This window comes from Salvelinus namaycush, chromosome 23, assembly GCF_016432855.1.
Source record: "Salvelinus namaycush isolate Seneca chromosome 23, SaNama_1.0, whole genome shotgun sequence".
Classification (NCBI taxonomy): Eukaryota; Metazoa; Chordata; class Actinopteri; order Salmoniformes; family Salmonidae; genus Salvelinus; species Salvelinus namaycush.
This window is the reverse complement of record NC_052329.1, coordinates 3,644,237-3,658,713: the sequence shown is the minus strand read 5'-3', so window position 1 is coordinate 3,658,713 and position 14,477 is coordinate 3,644,237. Positions and strand designations below refer to the sequence as shown.

The 14,477-nt window shown below is 48.2% G+C and overlaps 1 protein-coding gene across 1 annotated transcript; it reads right to left on the bottom strand.

Moving 5' to 3' along the window:
- Positions 1-1,158: 1,158 nt before the first annotated feature.
- LOC120018886 (extracellular calcium-sensing receptor-like) lies at positions 1,159-5,645 on the bottom strand. The gene is made up of 11 exons (XM_038962107.1): positions 5,416-5,645; positions 5,015-5,306; positions 4,547-4,789; positions 4,290-4,388; positions 3,806-4,121; positions 3,553-3,725; positions 3,167-3,397; positions 2,388-2,511; positions 2,104-2,297; positions 1,708-1,986; positions 1,159-1,587 (listed from the first exon to the last, which is right to left on the bottom strand). The coding sequence occupies exons 1-11, from the start codon at positions 5,643-5,645 to the stop codon at positions 1,159-1,161; spliced, it is 2,610 nt and encodes an 869-aa protein (XP_038818035.1).
- Positions 5,646-14,477: the final 8,832 nt, after the last annotated feature.

Sequence of the window (14,477 nt, the reverse complement as noted above, 5' to 3'; positions counted from 1 at the left end):
TGGGTTTCTGTACAGCACTTTGAGATGTCAGCTGATGTACAAAGGGCTATATAAATACATTTGATTTGATTTGATTTGGTGCTACCAGGTAGTAACTCTACCTGTTGTGGTGGTCACTCTACCTGTTGTGGTGGTGCTACCAGGTAGTGCTTTCTACCTGATGTAGAATGTGGTGTGAATGTGTACCGAGGTAGTTGGACAAGGGGAGTGCTTGTGTCTCTGGGGGACTCTGTGGTTGAAAGGCAGGGAGAGATGGAGAGAGGAGGAAAGGATAGATGGAGGAGGGAGCGGTGGGGAGAGAGAGAGAGACAGAGAGAGAGAGAGACAAACACACACACATAAACACACTCACACACACACACTGACTGGGTGACGAAGGAATTGTGTGTAGGGGGTCTGTAAGTGCTGTCAGACTGTCAGACTCAATACTAACTCTTCCAGCATGAGTAGACACTACGTAATCTTTATTGGTATTGTTCATATAGACGTGTTTCAGTCTGACACATTATAAGAACACATACTAATATTAACAAAGTAATATAGTGAAGGTATAGCAGGAAATTAATGTTTCCAAACAGAATTGACATTCCCCTGTTGAATTGAATATCAACGAGCCCCAAATTACGATATGAGTATGTTTAAGATAATATTTGTCCATCATGTGTTTCTTGGTGGTTTCTAATTGGACATCATGTGTTTCTTGGTGGTTTCTAATTGGACGTCATGTGTTTCTTGGTGGTTTCTAATTGGACATCATGTGTTTCTTGGTGGTTTCTATTTGGACATCATGTGTTTCTTGGTGGTTTCTATTTGGTCATCATGTGTTTCTTGGTGGTTTCTAATTGGACATCATGTGTTTCTTGGTGGTTTCTATTTGGACATCATGTGTTTCTTGGTGGTTTCTAATTGGACATCATGTGTTTCTTGGTGGTTTCTAATTGGACATCATGTGTTTCTTGGTGGTTTCTATTTGGACATCATGTGTTTCTTGGTGGTTCCTAATTGGACATCATGTGTTTCTTGGTGGTTTCTAATTGGACATCATGTGTTTCTTGGTGGTTTCTATTTGGACATCATGTGTTTCTTGGTGGTTTCTAATTGGACATCATGTGTTTCTTGGTGGTTTCTAATTGGACATAATGTGTTTCTTGGTGGTTTCTATTTGGACATCATGTGTTTCTTGGTGTTTCTCTCTGGTCTCAGAAGGATGATGTAACATTTTGGAGCAAACAGACAGAACAGCAGCCCAAAGCTGGAGGCCAGGATGGCAAAGATCTCTACAGCTACTGTGTACTTCCCAGGAGAGCTGACGTAGGCAGGGATGAAGGAGATCCACACGGCACAGAAGATCAGCATGCTGAAGGTGATGAGCTTGGCCTCGTTGAAGTTGTCTGGGAGTTTCCTGGCCAGGAAGGCTAAGAGGAGGCAGAGGGAGGCCAGCAGGCCGATGTAGCCCAGCACCAGAGAGAAGCCAACCACAGAGCCCACCTCACACTCCAGGACGACCCTCGGCCCCCGACCTTCTCTGCCCCTCCTCTCAGCCGGTTGGGGTGGAGCTAAGGCCAGCCACAGTACACAGATCAGCACCTGGGGAAGGGAACGGAGGTGGAAGGAAAACCCAAGCACAGTTACAATAATAACAAATAATATAGTCAATGAAGGAAACAATTACATTCATAGAGAATATAGTAAAAACTAGATGTTCACCTGGATGAGTGTGCAGAGTGAGATACCCATCCTCTGCTGGGTGGGGCTGAAGTATCTCATCAGGTTCTCTCCAGGCAGAGTGGCCCTGAAGGCCACCAGCACCACCACAGTCCTGCTGAGCAGACAGGAGATGCAGAACACAAAGCTTATACCAAACAGGGTGTGTCTCAGCATGCACGTCCATGGCTTTGGCTGGCCAATGAAAACCAGCGCACACAGGAAGCAGATCTTGAGTGACAGCAGGAGCAGGAAGCTGATCTCAGAGTTATTGGCTTTCACCTGGAACGAGACAGAGAAAGATAAATTAGACTGAGTGATGTCAGAAATCACATCCTTATACGACACAATCTCATCTCTGTCCAGAACCTCTATATATGATCATATGATTCAACTCACCAGGGCCGTGTGACGGTGGTAGAGGAAGGTGGCCAGGGCACCGGCTGTGAGTGTTGCCCCGGAAACTGAGATGACAGACAGGATGACGCCCATGGTGTCGCTGTAGGAGAGGAAGTCCACCAGCTGGGGGATGCAGGCCGTACGATCAGGGTTGGACCAGAACCGCTCTGGACACCTAATACACTCAACTGACCCTGATTGAGAAGGAAGAATAATGGTCCAAATCAGGACCAATCAGGATTGAGGCAAAATATGAATTGTAATCAGAACCCTAGATAGACTACCTGTTGTGTTGCTGATCTCTCCCTCAGCGCAGGACAGACAGTCAAAGCAGCACTCAGGCCTCCCCTTCTGTACCGCATGCCTGGTACCAGGGGGACAGTCAGCACTGCATACAGACACAGGGACCTACCAGAAAGGGGAGAGGACGATGTCATCATTATCATCATCATTGCTATTATCATCATTATTACACAGACAGGCTCGCTGGGCTCCTCTGGGGACTATGTCAGGAATATGACCACACAAATATCTCACATTCAGTGTAATTTAACTCCAGAGTTGCGCTGCGGTCTAAGGCACTGCACATGAGTGCAAGAGGTGTAACTACTGTCCCTGGTTCGAATCCAGGCTGTATCACATTCGGCAGTGATTCAGATTCCCATAGGGCGGTGCACAATATGCCCAGCATCATGCCGGGGTTGTCCGTCATTGTAAATAACATTTGTTCTTAACTGACTTGCCTCATTAAATAAAGGTTAAATAAATAAATAAAAATTCATAAAAGATGTTGATGACAGAGCTTTCTGTCTGTCTGTTGGTCTTCTTTATGTCTTTCTCTTTTCTGTATGTCTTCCTCCGGGTGATAAACTCAATCAATCAATCAATCAATCTCTCTCACACACACACACACACACACACACACACACACACACACACACACACACACACACACACACACACACACACACACACACACACACACACACACACACACACACACACACACACACACACACACACACACCTCTGCCTCAGTGAAACTAAACTGAACAATTCTCACCTCATCTCCGCTGCCCCCACCCCACACCACTTTATCCATGTCGATGTGGAACTGGTCGTCCGATCCCTCAGAGGACAGAAAATGTCCGACCTGGACAAACTCTGCCGTCCCCTCGGGGGTCACATGCCAGTTGATGATGTCATAAGAGGCAGGCGGATCACCATTCATGTCGAAGTGGAAAGATTCCCCCACAGGAGTACTGAAGTTCACTCCCCTCAGATAATGAACAATCTCAAAGAGAAAAGGGCATTGGAACAGGATTAAGAGTTAGAACCAGTTGTGGCTTTTGTTCTTTAGAACTCAAACCTTACAAAGTGTTTTCACTGTATCCTGACTGGAAACATTAGTGTTGTTAACTTGAAAACAGATCAACATGTTATTCTCACCTGGCTGGGCTGAAGCTTCCTGATATCAGGGCACTGTCCACCATTAAAGACTCCGTCCCCTGGTCGACAGGCCACCATATCCTGTATGGCGTAGGCGATGGCGTACACAGCCTTGTACACATTATAGCTGGCTCTCAGCTGAGACACGTCAGCATACTGGCTCTCCCCCTCACCTAGGATTGACACTTCATTTTACTGAGATAATTGGGAATCAGGACAAAAAACAGAGATTTAGGTGTAAAGTCTCCCTCACGTATGACCTCTGACCCAGTACACTGTCGCCTGGACGACAGCGTCATGCTGAGGTCAACCCCCAGAGAACACCCAAACATCTCTTCCCACAATTCCCACAGGAAGGGGTCGGACTTCTGGTAGTTCCCGTCTGGATGGAGGCGTGTTAGGAAAGGCCCCAGGCCGGGAATGTCAGCTTTCTTCAGGGCAAAACCGATTGTCCCGGCAAGAGAGGGCAGGTTTTTCGGGGCGGCGATAGTAGAGTAAGTGACCCAGGCCTCTGAGGCAATCCACTGCTTATCTGTAATGTTCTGGCGGACAACCTCTTCCATCAGGGCCTGGAGAATGAAATCGTTAAAAAGATCAAGATAGTCGAGCTGAAATGCATGATTATCAATTAGGACATTATTGTGTCTATAAAGGGCATCAAGACATGGTAAGACACAAGGACACTGCTACAGCTGTGTTACAAATCATTAACAATACTCTGACCGGTAACTACTCACCCCTGAATGACCCGTGAATCCTACAAATGCCACCACCACTCTGGCAGTAGATCCTCTGATGGTGTCCGCAATGTGCCTGATCTGTCTCTTAGACGGAACCTTGGGGATGACCATCAGTGAGAGAAAGGGAAGAGAGTCAGAGAAAATCAGAGAGAGAGTTTCTATTAGATTAGAAGAGAGGAGTCAGAGTGAAAGAGAGAGAGAAAAACAGAGCAAAAGAGAGAGTATACTGTCAGATCATCAGAGTGAGGTCGTACCTTGGGGATGACCTCAGAGTAAGCGACACACACCCCAGATCCCTGGAGCTCTTGGAGAAGCAGCTGAACCCCAAACTTGCCATAGTCACCATCCCCTGACAACAGTCCCACCCACACCCAGCCCAGCTGACGCAGCAGCTTGGCCATGCCGCGAGCCTGGAAGGCATCGCTGGGTACCGTACGGAAGAATGAGGGGTACCTCCAGGTGTCACTCAAACACGCACAGGTGGCAAAGTAACTCACCTGGGAGAGAAGAGAGAGAGAGAGAGAGAGAGAGCGTGAGAGAGAGAGCATGAGAGAGAGAGAGAGAGAGCGAGAGTCAAGGATAATTATAATTTGTAAGAGACAGAGAGCAGAGGGAGAAGGAAGGTAAACGTTAGAGAGAGAGAGAAATCTAGATAGAGATTGAAATGTAATGTGAAAAGAGGCATCATCTCTTCCCAACCTGTAATCCAACCCCTGCCTCACCATGGGTAAATCAAACGGTCCGAGGGTCTGTGCCACCACGATGGAAGCTGAGGAGCGGGCATCCCCGATGATGACGGGAACGTCGGGGGTTGTGCCACACTCTGTGCCCACCACGGAGGCCTCTTTGCCGGTCACCATGGCTAGGGCTGCCCCCAGGGTGGTGCCCTCTGACAAGCATGTGTCAGCAGCCAGGAACCCCAGGGTGAGGTTAGGCAGGAGGGCTGGGTCACGGTTAATCTCCTCCACAGCAAAAATCATAGTCTGGAGCCAACGGTAAGCACGCTGGTTGAAACTGACAGACGGAAGAAAGGAAGAAATGGAGAGAAAGGAGGTAACTTAATACACATTACCTTCAAGTGAAAACACAATGACAAAAAGCTGTTATCACACAAGCTGCGTACATTGTACAGGTAGAATTTCCCTTAATGCTCCTGAACTCCTGCTCTGGCAGAGGGGCTTCCACATGGATGGGGAACAGGCCCCCAATGACCACATCTCCTGCCCGAAAAACACTGCCGGAGACGGGCTTAGCTATCAGCCGACAAGCCCCCTCTCCACCTCCATCCAGACCCCAGACAGACCCAGGGACATGGAGACAGTAGAGCAGCCACAGCCAGCCCCAGAGGCACATAACCTGGAGAGAGACAAGGCCGAAGACTGGGAGAGTTCCGTCACCTGTTGGAGAGAGACCAAACCAAGACCTTGCAGACAGAACACTCTGTAGACAGAATGATATTAACAAAAAGTGCTTTCAATGAAGAGATACACCATACAACACAGACACCTGTAACCAGACGTGAAAAAACAGCAATTGACACACAAAACCTTGTTCTACCTCCTCCCTACCTAGCAACAGTAAATCTTATCCTGGTGAGACAGACAGACAGACAGAGAGAGAGAGGATGAGTGTCTGTCAGTCTGGCATCTCCTGCAGTGTGAGAGTGAAAGAGGGAGAGGAAGAGGAGAGAAGGGGAGCTGCTGATATAGGGAGAAATGAGCCCCCGGCTAAAAAACAAGCACACAGCCACCAGGGGGTGCTTGAAGGGAGGGAGGGGCAGGAGGGGGTTAATTGGGGACTTGTTATTGGAGGATAACTTGGGGAGCAGGTAATTGAGGGTAATTGGAGAAAGCCTGTGAGGGTGATGTTATTGAAGGTAATGTGTAGTACAGGAGATACAGTATCTGTTCTTCAACAACATCTGATGGATCCATTCAGACAGATATTACATCATACTGTACTATAAATTATTTTAATAATTGTGGCTAAATGGATTAAGGAGATGGGTAGAGAGTGAGAGAGAGAGAGAGAGAGAGAGAGAGAGAGAGAGAGAGAGAGAGAGATAGTGAGAAAGAGACAGAGAGAGCGTGAGAGAGACAGAGAGAGAGAGAGAGAGAGAGAGAGAGAGAGAGAGAGATGGATAGAGAGAGACAGAGAGAGAGACAGAGAGAGAGAGAGAGAGAGAGAGAGAGAGAGAGAGAGAGAGAGAGAGAGAGAGAGAGAGAGAGAGAGAGAGAGAGAGAGAGAGAAGTCATGCAGAAGAACAGCTCCTGACATTTTATAACTTTCTGGTTGTTAAGAGTGAGATTAACACATTTAAATTAGCAATAAATGTATAGGTAACCAAATTGTACAACTGAAGATCAACACAGGAGGAAAAGACTGACAGAGAGTGAGTTAAAAGACCAATCTTAATCGTGCTAGCTAGCCAAGTTCAAATGTGTCAGCTAGCTTACCATCTAACTCCAACTGTTTACTTGTGGTAACCATAGCAACACCAGCAGCAGCAGAGACTGAGAGACTTTCCCCCCGTTTTTTGAATTTCCAGCAGAAATCAAATCAGAGAAGGGAAGAATCAATTTTAAACACAGAATTCTGAGGGAGAATCCGGATACTTTCTTTGCCGATTGCTCACACAACAGGACTGTTACAAACCTGTTAATTTACACAGACCACACTACTGCCTGGCATACAGCTGTAACCAGGCATTTCAGCTATATGACAAAGAAGGCATCTGCAAGGGAAGGCAAATCCACATTTTTGAGGACAGCGAGAAGTACCAGGAAAACATGTTTCTGATGGTAAACATGTACCAGAACGACACTGTCATGGTCCAGGGCAGTGAGGCTCCACTCAGCTCTTTTGTGCAGGACTTCCCCACCCTAAGGAAGCTAGCGGAATCCAAAAAAGGCAAGGACCCCCCCCGACCTCTCTCCTCAGGCACCCCAACAGAAGGAGCCCAGGCCCAGACCTACACCCACACAACAGGTCTATCCTCTCCCCTGCCTGCCTACAACCACCAGAGCCAAGACCACCATCAGCCTGCTGAGATACAGGCTCTCTCTGTTAGAGTTAGAGGTATGGGTTACTGAGCTAAACGAGCAGCCCCTTAGCTACACCACCTCCAGCCCAGACACAGAGCTTCTACAGGACCAGATCAACCAGTGCAGGACCCAGCTGAAGAACTCTGTCCAGGAGCTGAGAGAGAGCCTTTCCACAGCGCTTGAGGGGGTAAAAGCCACCATGAGGAGAGAGCTAGTGTGGGTAAAGAAGGAGATGGCAAAGGAGTTGTCTGTCATCAAGAGGGTGCTGCAGCAGATAGAGCAGACTGTAGAGACTCCAAGAGAGAAACTGCAGCCCCTCACCACCCCTAACACCCCAACTGACCCACCTTTAACCCCCCATACCGACAACCCTTTAACCACACCCCCAGTCAACAAGGGGGCTCATATGGCGACACCTACTACAGAGAGAAGCTCTCCGGCCCCCCACACACACCCCTCCTTCTACACAAGCCCTGTGTACCCCAGACCGTAAACCAACTACTCTGGTAAAACCCACTGAGGTGGCCATCCTCATTGACCCAAATGGGAAATTCATCCAAGAGGATAAACTCTTCCCCGACCACAAGGTGTCCAAAATATGGTGCCCACAAACACAGGATGCACTCCACATCCTGTCCCAGCTTGACTTTGACACACAAGGCCACATTATTATTCACACCGGCACCAACAACCTGAGAGAGGAGCAGGAGAGAGTAGGCAGCCTGGTCAACAGAGTAACAGAGAGGGCCTCTGAGTGGTTCCCCCAACTCCCACATCACCATCTCCACTCTACTGCCCCGCAAAGACTTTCATCCCTTTAATCTCATTGAGTGAGATTAAACAGTTCCTTCAATACTTCTGCACTAAACTGCACTAGACTGCAATAAACACGCACACACACACGGACACAAGCACACACAAACACACACACACACACACACACCTATTGTACTAAACGTTTACTTGTTCAATTAATAGGAATATGCTGGGCTTCTAGGCAGAGTTGATTAAGATGGGCAGAAGAACCGAAACACTGGACAGAGGAACTCTGCCTAGAAGGCCAGCATCCCGGATTCGCCTCTTCACTGTTGATGTTGAGACTGGTGTTTTGCGGGTACCAGTTGACGACTTGTGAGGCATCTGTTTCTCAAACTAGACACTCTAATGTACTTGTCCTCTTGCTCAGTTTTGCACCGGGGCCTCCCACTACTCTTTCTATTCAGGTTAGAGCCAGTTTGCACTGTTCTGTGAAGGGAGTAGTGAAGGAAGTAGTACACAGCATTGTACCAGATCTTCAGTGTTTTGGCAATTTCTCACATAGCCTTAATTTCTCAGAACAAGAATAGACAGACGAGTTTCAGATGAAAGTTCTTTGTTTCTGGACATTTTGAGCCTATAATCGAACCCACAAATGCTGATTCCCCAGATACTCAACTAGTCTAAAGAAGGCCAGTATTTTGCTTCTTTAATCAAAACAACAGTTTTCAGCTGTGCTAACATAATTGCAACATAATTTTTCTAATGATCAATTAGGGTTTTCTAATGATCAATTAGCATTTTAAAATGATAGACTTGGATTAGCTAACACAACGTGCCATTGGAACACAGGAGTGATGGTGTGATGGTTGCTGATAATGGACCTTTGTATGCCTACGTAGATATTCCATAAAAAATCGGCCGTTTCCAGCTACAATAGTCATTTACAACATGATCAATGTCTACACTGTATTTCTGATCAATTTTAAGTTGTTTCAATGGACAAAAAAATTGCTTTTCCCTGCTACACCTCCTCTTCAGACGAAGAGGAGGAAGGCTGCTGTTACAGAACCACCCACCAAAAAAGGACCAAGCAGCGTGGTAAGGGACAGCAGCAGCAGCGGCCTAGTACACAGGACTCCTGGACATGGGAGGAAATTCTGGACGGTAAGGGACCCTGGGCTAAAGCTGGAGAATATCGCCGCTCTCGTGAAGAGCTGGAGGCAGCTAAAGCCGAGAGGCGGTGGTATGAGGAGGCAGCACGGAAGCGTGGCTGGAAGCCAGAGAGGCAGCTAAAGGGGAGTGTGGCGAAGTCAGGTAGGAGACCTGCGCCAACTTCCCGCGCTTACCGTGGAGAGCGAGAGTACGGGCAGACACCGTGTTATGCGGAAGAGCGCACAGTGTCTCCTGTACGTGTGTATAGCCCGGTGCGGTACATCCCAGCTCCTCGTATCGGCCGGGCTAGAGTGGGCATCGAGCCAGGTGCCATGAAGCCGGCTCAACGCATCTGGTCTCCAGTGCGTCTCCTTGGGCCGGTGTACATGGCACCAGCCTTACGCATGGTGTCCCCGGTTCGCCAGCACAGCCCAGTGCGGGTTATTCCATCTCCCCGCACTGGCCTGGCTACGGGGAGCATTCAACCAGGTAAGGTTGGGCAGGCTCGGTGCTCAAGAGCTCCAGTACGCCTTCACAGTCCGGTATATCCGGTGCCACCTCCTCGCCCCAGCCCAGTACCACCAGTGCCAACACCACGCACCAGGCTTCCTGTGCGTCTTCAGAGCCCTGTTCCTCCTCCATGCACTCGCCCTGAGGTGCGTGTCTCCAGCCCGGTACCACCAGTTCCGGCACCACGCACCAAGCCTCCTGTGCGTCTCCAGAACCCTGTACGCCCTGTTGCTGCTCCACGCACTAGCCTTGAGGTGCGTGTCCTCAGCCCGGTACCACCAGTTCCGGCATCACGCACCAGGCCTACTGTGCGCCTCAGCAGGTCAGAGTCTGCCATCTGCCCAGCGCCGCCTGCGCTGCCCGTCTGCCCAGCGCCATCTGAGCTGCCCGTCTGCCCAGCGCCATCTGAGTTGCCTGTCTGCCCAGCGCCATCTGAGCTGCCCGTCTGCCCAGCGCCATCTGAGCTGCCCGTCTGCCCAGCGCCATCTGAGCTGCCCGTCTGCCCAGCGCCATCTGAGCTGCCCGTCTGCCCAGCGCCATCTGAGCCGCCCGTCTGTCCAGCGCCATCTGAGCCGCCCGTCTGTCCTGAGCCGCTAGAGCCGTCCGTCAGTCAGGAGCCGCCAGAGCCATCCGCCAGTCAGGAGCCGCCAGAGCCGCACGCCAGTCAGGAGCCGCGAGAGCCGCACGCCAGTCAGGAGCCACCAGAGCCGCCCGCCAGTCAGGAGCCGCCAGAGCCGCCCGCCAGTCATGAGCTGGCCGCCAGTCATGAGCTGCCCTTCAGTCATGAGCTGCCCTCCAGTCATGAGCTGCCCTCCAGTCATGAGCTGCCATTCAGTCCAGAGCTGCCATTCAGTCCGGAGCTGCCATTCAGTCCGGGGCTGCCATTCAGTCCGGAGCTGCCATTCAGTCCGGAGCTGTCCTTAGTCCGGAGCTGTCCTTCAGTCCGGAGCTACCTCTCAGTCCTGAGCTACCTCTCAGTCTTGAGCTACCTCTCAGTCCTGAGCTACCTCTCAGTCTTGAGCTACCTCTCAGTCCTGAGCTACCTCTCAGTCATGAGCTACCCCTCGGTCATGAGCTACCCCTCGGTCATGAGCTACCCCTTGGTCATGAGTTACCCCTCGGTCATGAGCTACATCTCAGTCATGAGCTACCTCTCAGTCATGAGCTGCCCTTCAGTCCGGAGCTGTCCCTCAGTCCGGAGGAGTTTCCTCAGTCATGAGGTACCCCTCAGTCCAGAGGCGCTCCTCAGTCCAGTGGAGTAGTTAGGGTTAGGGTTCCTAGGCCAAGGTCGGCGGCAAGGGTCGCCACTCAAAGGACGCTAAGGAGGTGGACAAAGACAATGGTGGAGTGGGGTCCAAGTCCAGCGCCAGAGCCGCCACCGCAGACAGATGCCCACCCAGACCCTCCCCTATAGGTTTAGGTTGTGCGGTCGGAGTCCGCACCTTGGGGTAACGTTCTGACCATAGTTCTTTTGTGTTTTCCTTGTTTTAGTGTTGGTCAGGACGTGAGCTGGGTGGGCATTCTATGCTGTGTGTCTAGTTTGTCCGTTTCTATGTATGGCCTGATATGGTTCTCAATCAGAGGCAGGTGTTAATCATTGTCTCTGATTGGGAACCATATTTAGGTAGCTTGTTTTGTGTTGGGGTTTGTGGGTGGTTGTTTCCTGTCTTTGTGTTCTCTGCACCAGATAGGACTGTTTCGGGTTTTGCCACGTTTGTTATTTTGTATTGGTGTAGTGTTCACGTTATCGTCTTTTATTAAACATGTTGAACACGAACTACGCTGTGTCAGACGAAGAGAAGGAAGGCTGCCGTTACAGAGATCTTCCCCACCTTTGAGCAGGAGACATGCCATTTCCAGGCCCAGGGAAATGTGCTCATCTGTGGGGACACAAATGCGCACACAGGAACACTACCTGTCTAATGATTACTTTATTACAGGCCATACTGTTTCTAAATGTCTTAATCTCAACCAAAGAAACATTGTTCTAAATTCTCAGTGCTCTTTATTAAGCTTGTTCTACATTCTCAGTGCTATTTATTAAGCATGTTATAAATTCTCAGTGCTATTTATTAAGCATGTTATAAATTCTCAGTGCTATTTATTAAGCATGTTATAAATTCTCAGTGCTATTTATTAAGCATGTTGTAAATTCTCAGTGCTATTTATTAAGCATGTTCTAAATTCTCAGTGCTATTTATTTAGCATGTTCTAAATTCTCATGGCTACATATTAAGCATATTCTAAATTCTCAGAGATATCTAATAGGAAGCAGTGCTTGTAGGTAGTCTAATAGGTAGCAGTGCTTGAAGGTAGTCTAATAGGTAGCAGCACTATGTAATAGGTAGCAATGCTTGCCTCTCTTTCCACTCTTGATTGTGCACGGGTAAATTACATGAACTCCCTAAAAGACAGCAGTTCACAGCCAGTGAGCGAGCCTTTCTCCCTGTATCCCACAGTGCAGACACATACTGTAGCTCCTTGGTGACAGCATGCAAGGGCACAGACCTGTCTTACTATCCAGGTCTGTGCCCAAACAATTTGAGCTTCTACCTTAAAAAATCCTCCTTTCCAGAAACAAGTCTCTCACTGTTGCCGCTTGCTATAGACCACATTCTGCCCCCAGCTGTGCCCTGGACACCATATGTGAATTGATTGCCCCCCATCTATCTTCAGAGCTTGTGCTGTTAGGTGACTTAAATAGGAACATGCTTAATCTGGGATGTAGCGTCGGTAGCGTCCCACCTGGCCAACATCCAGTGAAAATGCAGAGCGCCAAATTCAAATAAATTACTATAAAAATTTAACTTTCATGAAATCACACATTCAATATACCAAATTAAAGCTACACTTGTTGTGAATCCAGCCAACGTGTCAGATTTCAAAAATGCTTTATTGCGAAAGAAAACGATGCTATTATCTGAGGATAGCACCCCAGCTAACAATCACATACCATCATATTTCAACCCTCCCGGCGCGACACAAAACGCAGAAATAAAGATATAATTCATGCCTTACCTTTGACGAGCTTCTTCTGTTGGCACTCCAATATGTCCCATAAACATCACAAATGGGCCTTTTGTTAGCATCTGGGACTGAGTAGGATGCAGTTTACTCTGGGCACGCTTTTCATCCAAACGTGAAAATGCTGCCCCTTTTCCATTTGCAGTTCCTGTGTCAAACGATGTCCTGGCATGAGAAAACAAAGCAGCATTTCTATTGTGTTTCTCCATTTGTGAATGAGAAATAAGATCTGGGTGGTGGGCTTGGATTTCTGATTTGCCTCCGGGAAGCTTTTCTGTCATCTCCTGGGATACCCTGTTCTCCTTCCCAGTCTTTGCTGTATTTTCGGCAATATTTTGCCCATTTACCTGGCATTCTGACGGTAGAATTGTGTCTAGCATTTACCTGGCATTCTGACGGTAGAATTGTGTCTAGCCAGTAAGCTAGCGTATCCAATCGGTTCCTCTGTCCTCAACTCTGCACCACTGCGCATAGCTCTCTCTCTCTCTCCTCTGACTTCAACTTTCAGGCAAATGTTAGCTAGCTAGCTACATACCCAGAGAGAAAGAACATTGTTCGTTCCTCTCTTCACTTTCTCTGAAACTGATGGATGATTCATTCTCAGTTTCTCTCCCTTGCTGTGTTTTCTGTAGGGATTGGTAGGACTGGGGGCGTTCAGGAAACAAAGGAAAGAGGCAACAAATATTTTTGAAGGTGGAGTATGTAGCTAGCTAGTGTTGGTTGTTGAATCTCACGTCACTTGTCACGACGTGCTGGTCTCCTCGCACTGACATGACTCATCTGCCTGCATCAGCTGCAGCGCTCTCTGTCTCAGTAGTACACACACACGCCACTCTGTACCATCCCAATGACTGTATGTGAAACTCCCTTCACACCACTCAACTTGGAAGTAGCCCACAAACCCACAAGCCGCGACCAATACATTGTCAACCATGACATAATTTTCAAAAGTAGCCCAATTTACAGTAAAACCGAGGACATGTTAACCCTGGCATGCAACCCTGGCATGAAACCCTGGCATTTAACCCTGGCATACAACCCTGGCATGTTTTATTTATTTTTATTTATTTGACCTTTATTTAACCAGGTAGGCTAGTTGAGAACAAGTTCTCATTTACAACTGCGACCTGGCCAAGTTTAAGCAAAGCAGTGCGACACAAACAACAACACAGAGTTACACACGGAGTAAACAAACATACAGTCAATAATACAATATAAAAAGTATATTTACAATGTGTGCAAATGAGGTAGGATAAGGGAGGTAAGGCAATAAACAGACAGTAGTGGCAAAATAATTACAATATGGCAATTAAACACTGGACTGATAGATGTGCAGAAGATGCGTGTGCAAGTAGAGATACTAGGGTGCAATGGAGAAAAAATACATTCAATACATAACAGTATAGGGATGAGGTAGTTGGATGGGCTATTTACAGATGAGCTATGTACAGGTGCAGTGATCTGTGAGCTGCTTTGACAGCTGGTGCTTAACCTGTTGAGGACAGAGGGCGCTGTTTTCACTTTGGGGGAAAATAGTGCCCAATTTAAACGGCCTCATACTCAATTCTTGCTCGTACAATATGCATATTATTATTACTATTGGATAGAAAACACTCTCTAGTTTCTAAAACCGTTTGAATTATATCTGTGAGTAAAACAGAACTCATTTTTCAGCAAACTTCCTGACAGGAAGTGG

Coding starts and splice junctions, on each gene's coding strand:
- LOC120018886 (XM_038962107.1), bottom strand. CDS start 5,645: ATGTGCCTCTGGGGCTGGCTGTGGCTGCTCTACTGTCTCCATGTCCCT. Junction 3,726..3,805: donor TACTGGGTCAGAGGTCATAC/GTGAGGGAGACT, acceptor TGTCAATCCTAG/GTGAGGGGGAGAGCCAGTAT. Junction 3,398..3,552: donor GGAAGCTTCAGCCCAGCCAG/GTGAGAATAACA, acceptor TTTCTCTTTGAG/ATTGTTCATTATCTGAGGGG.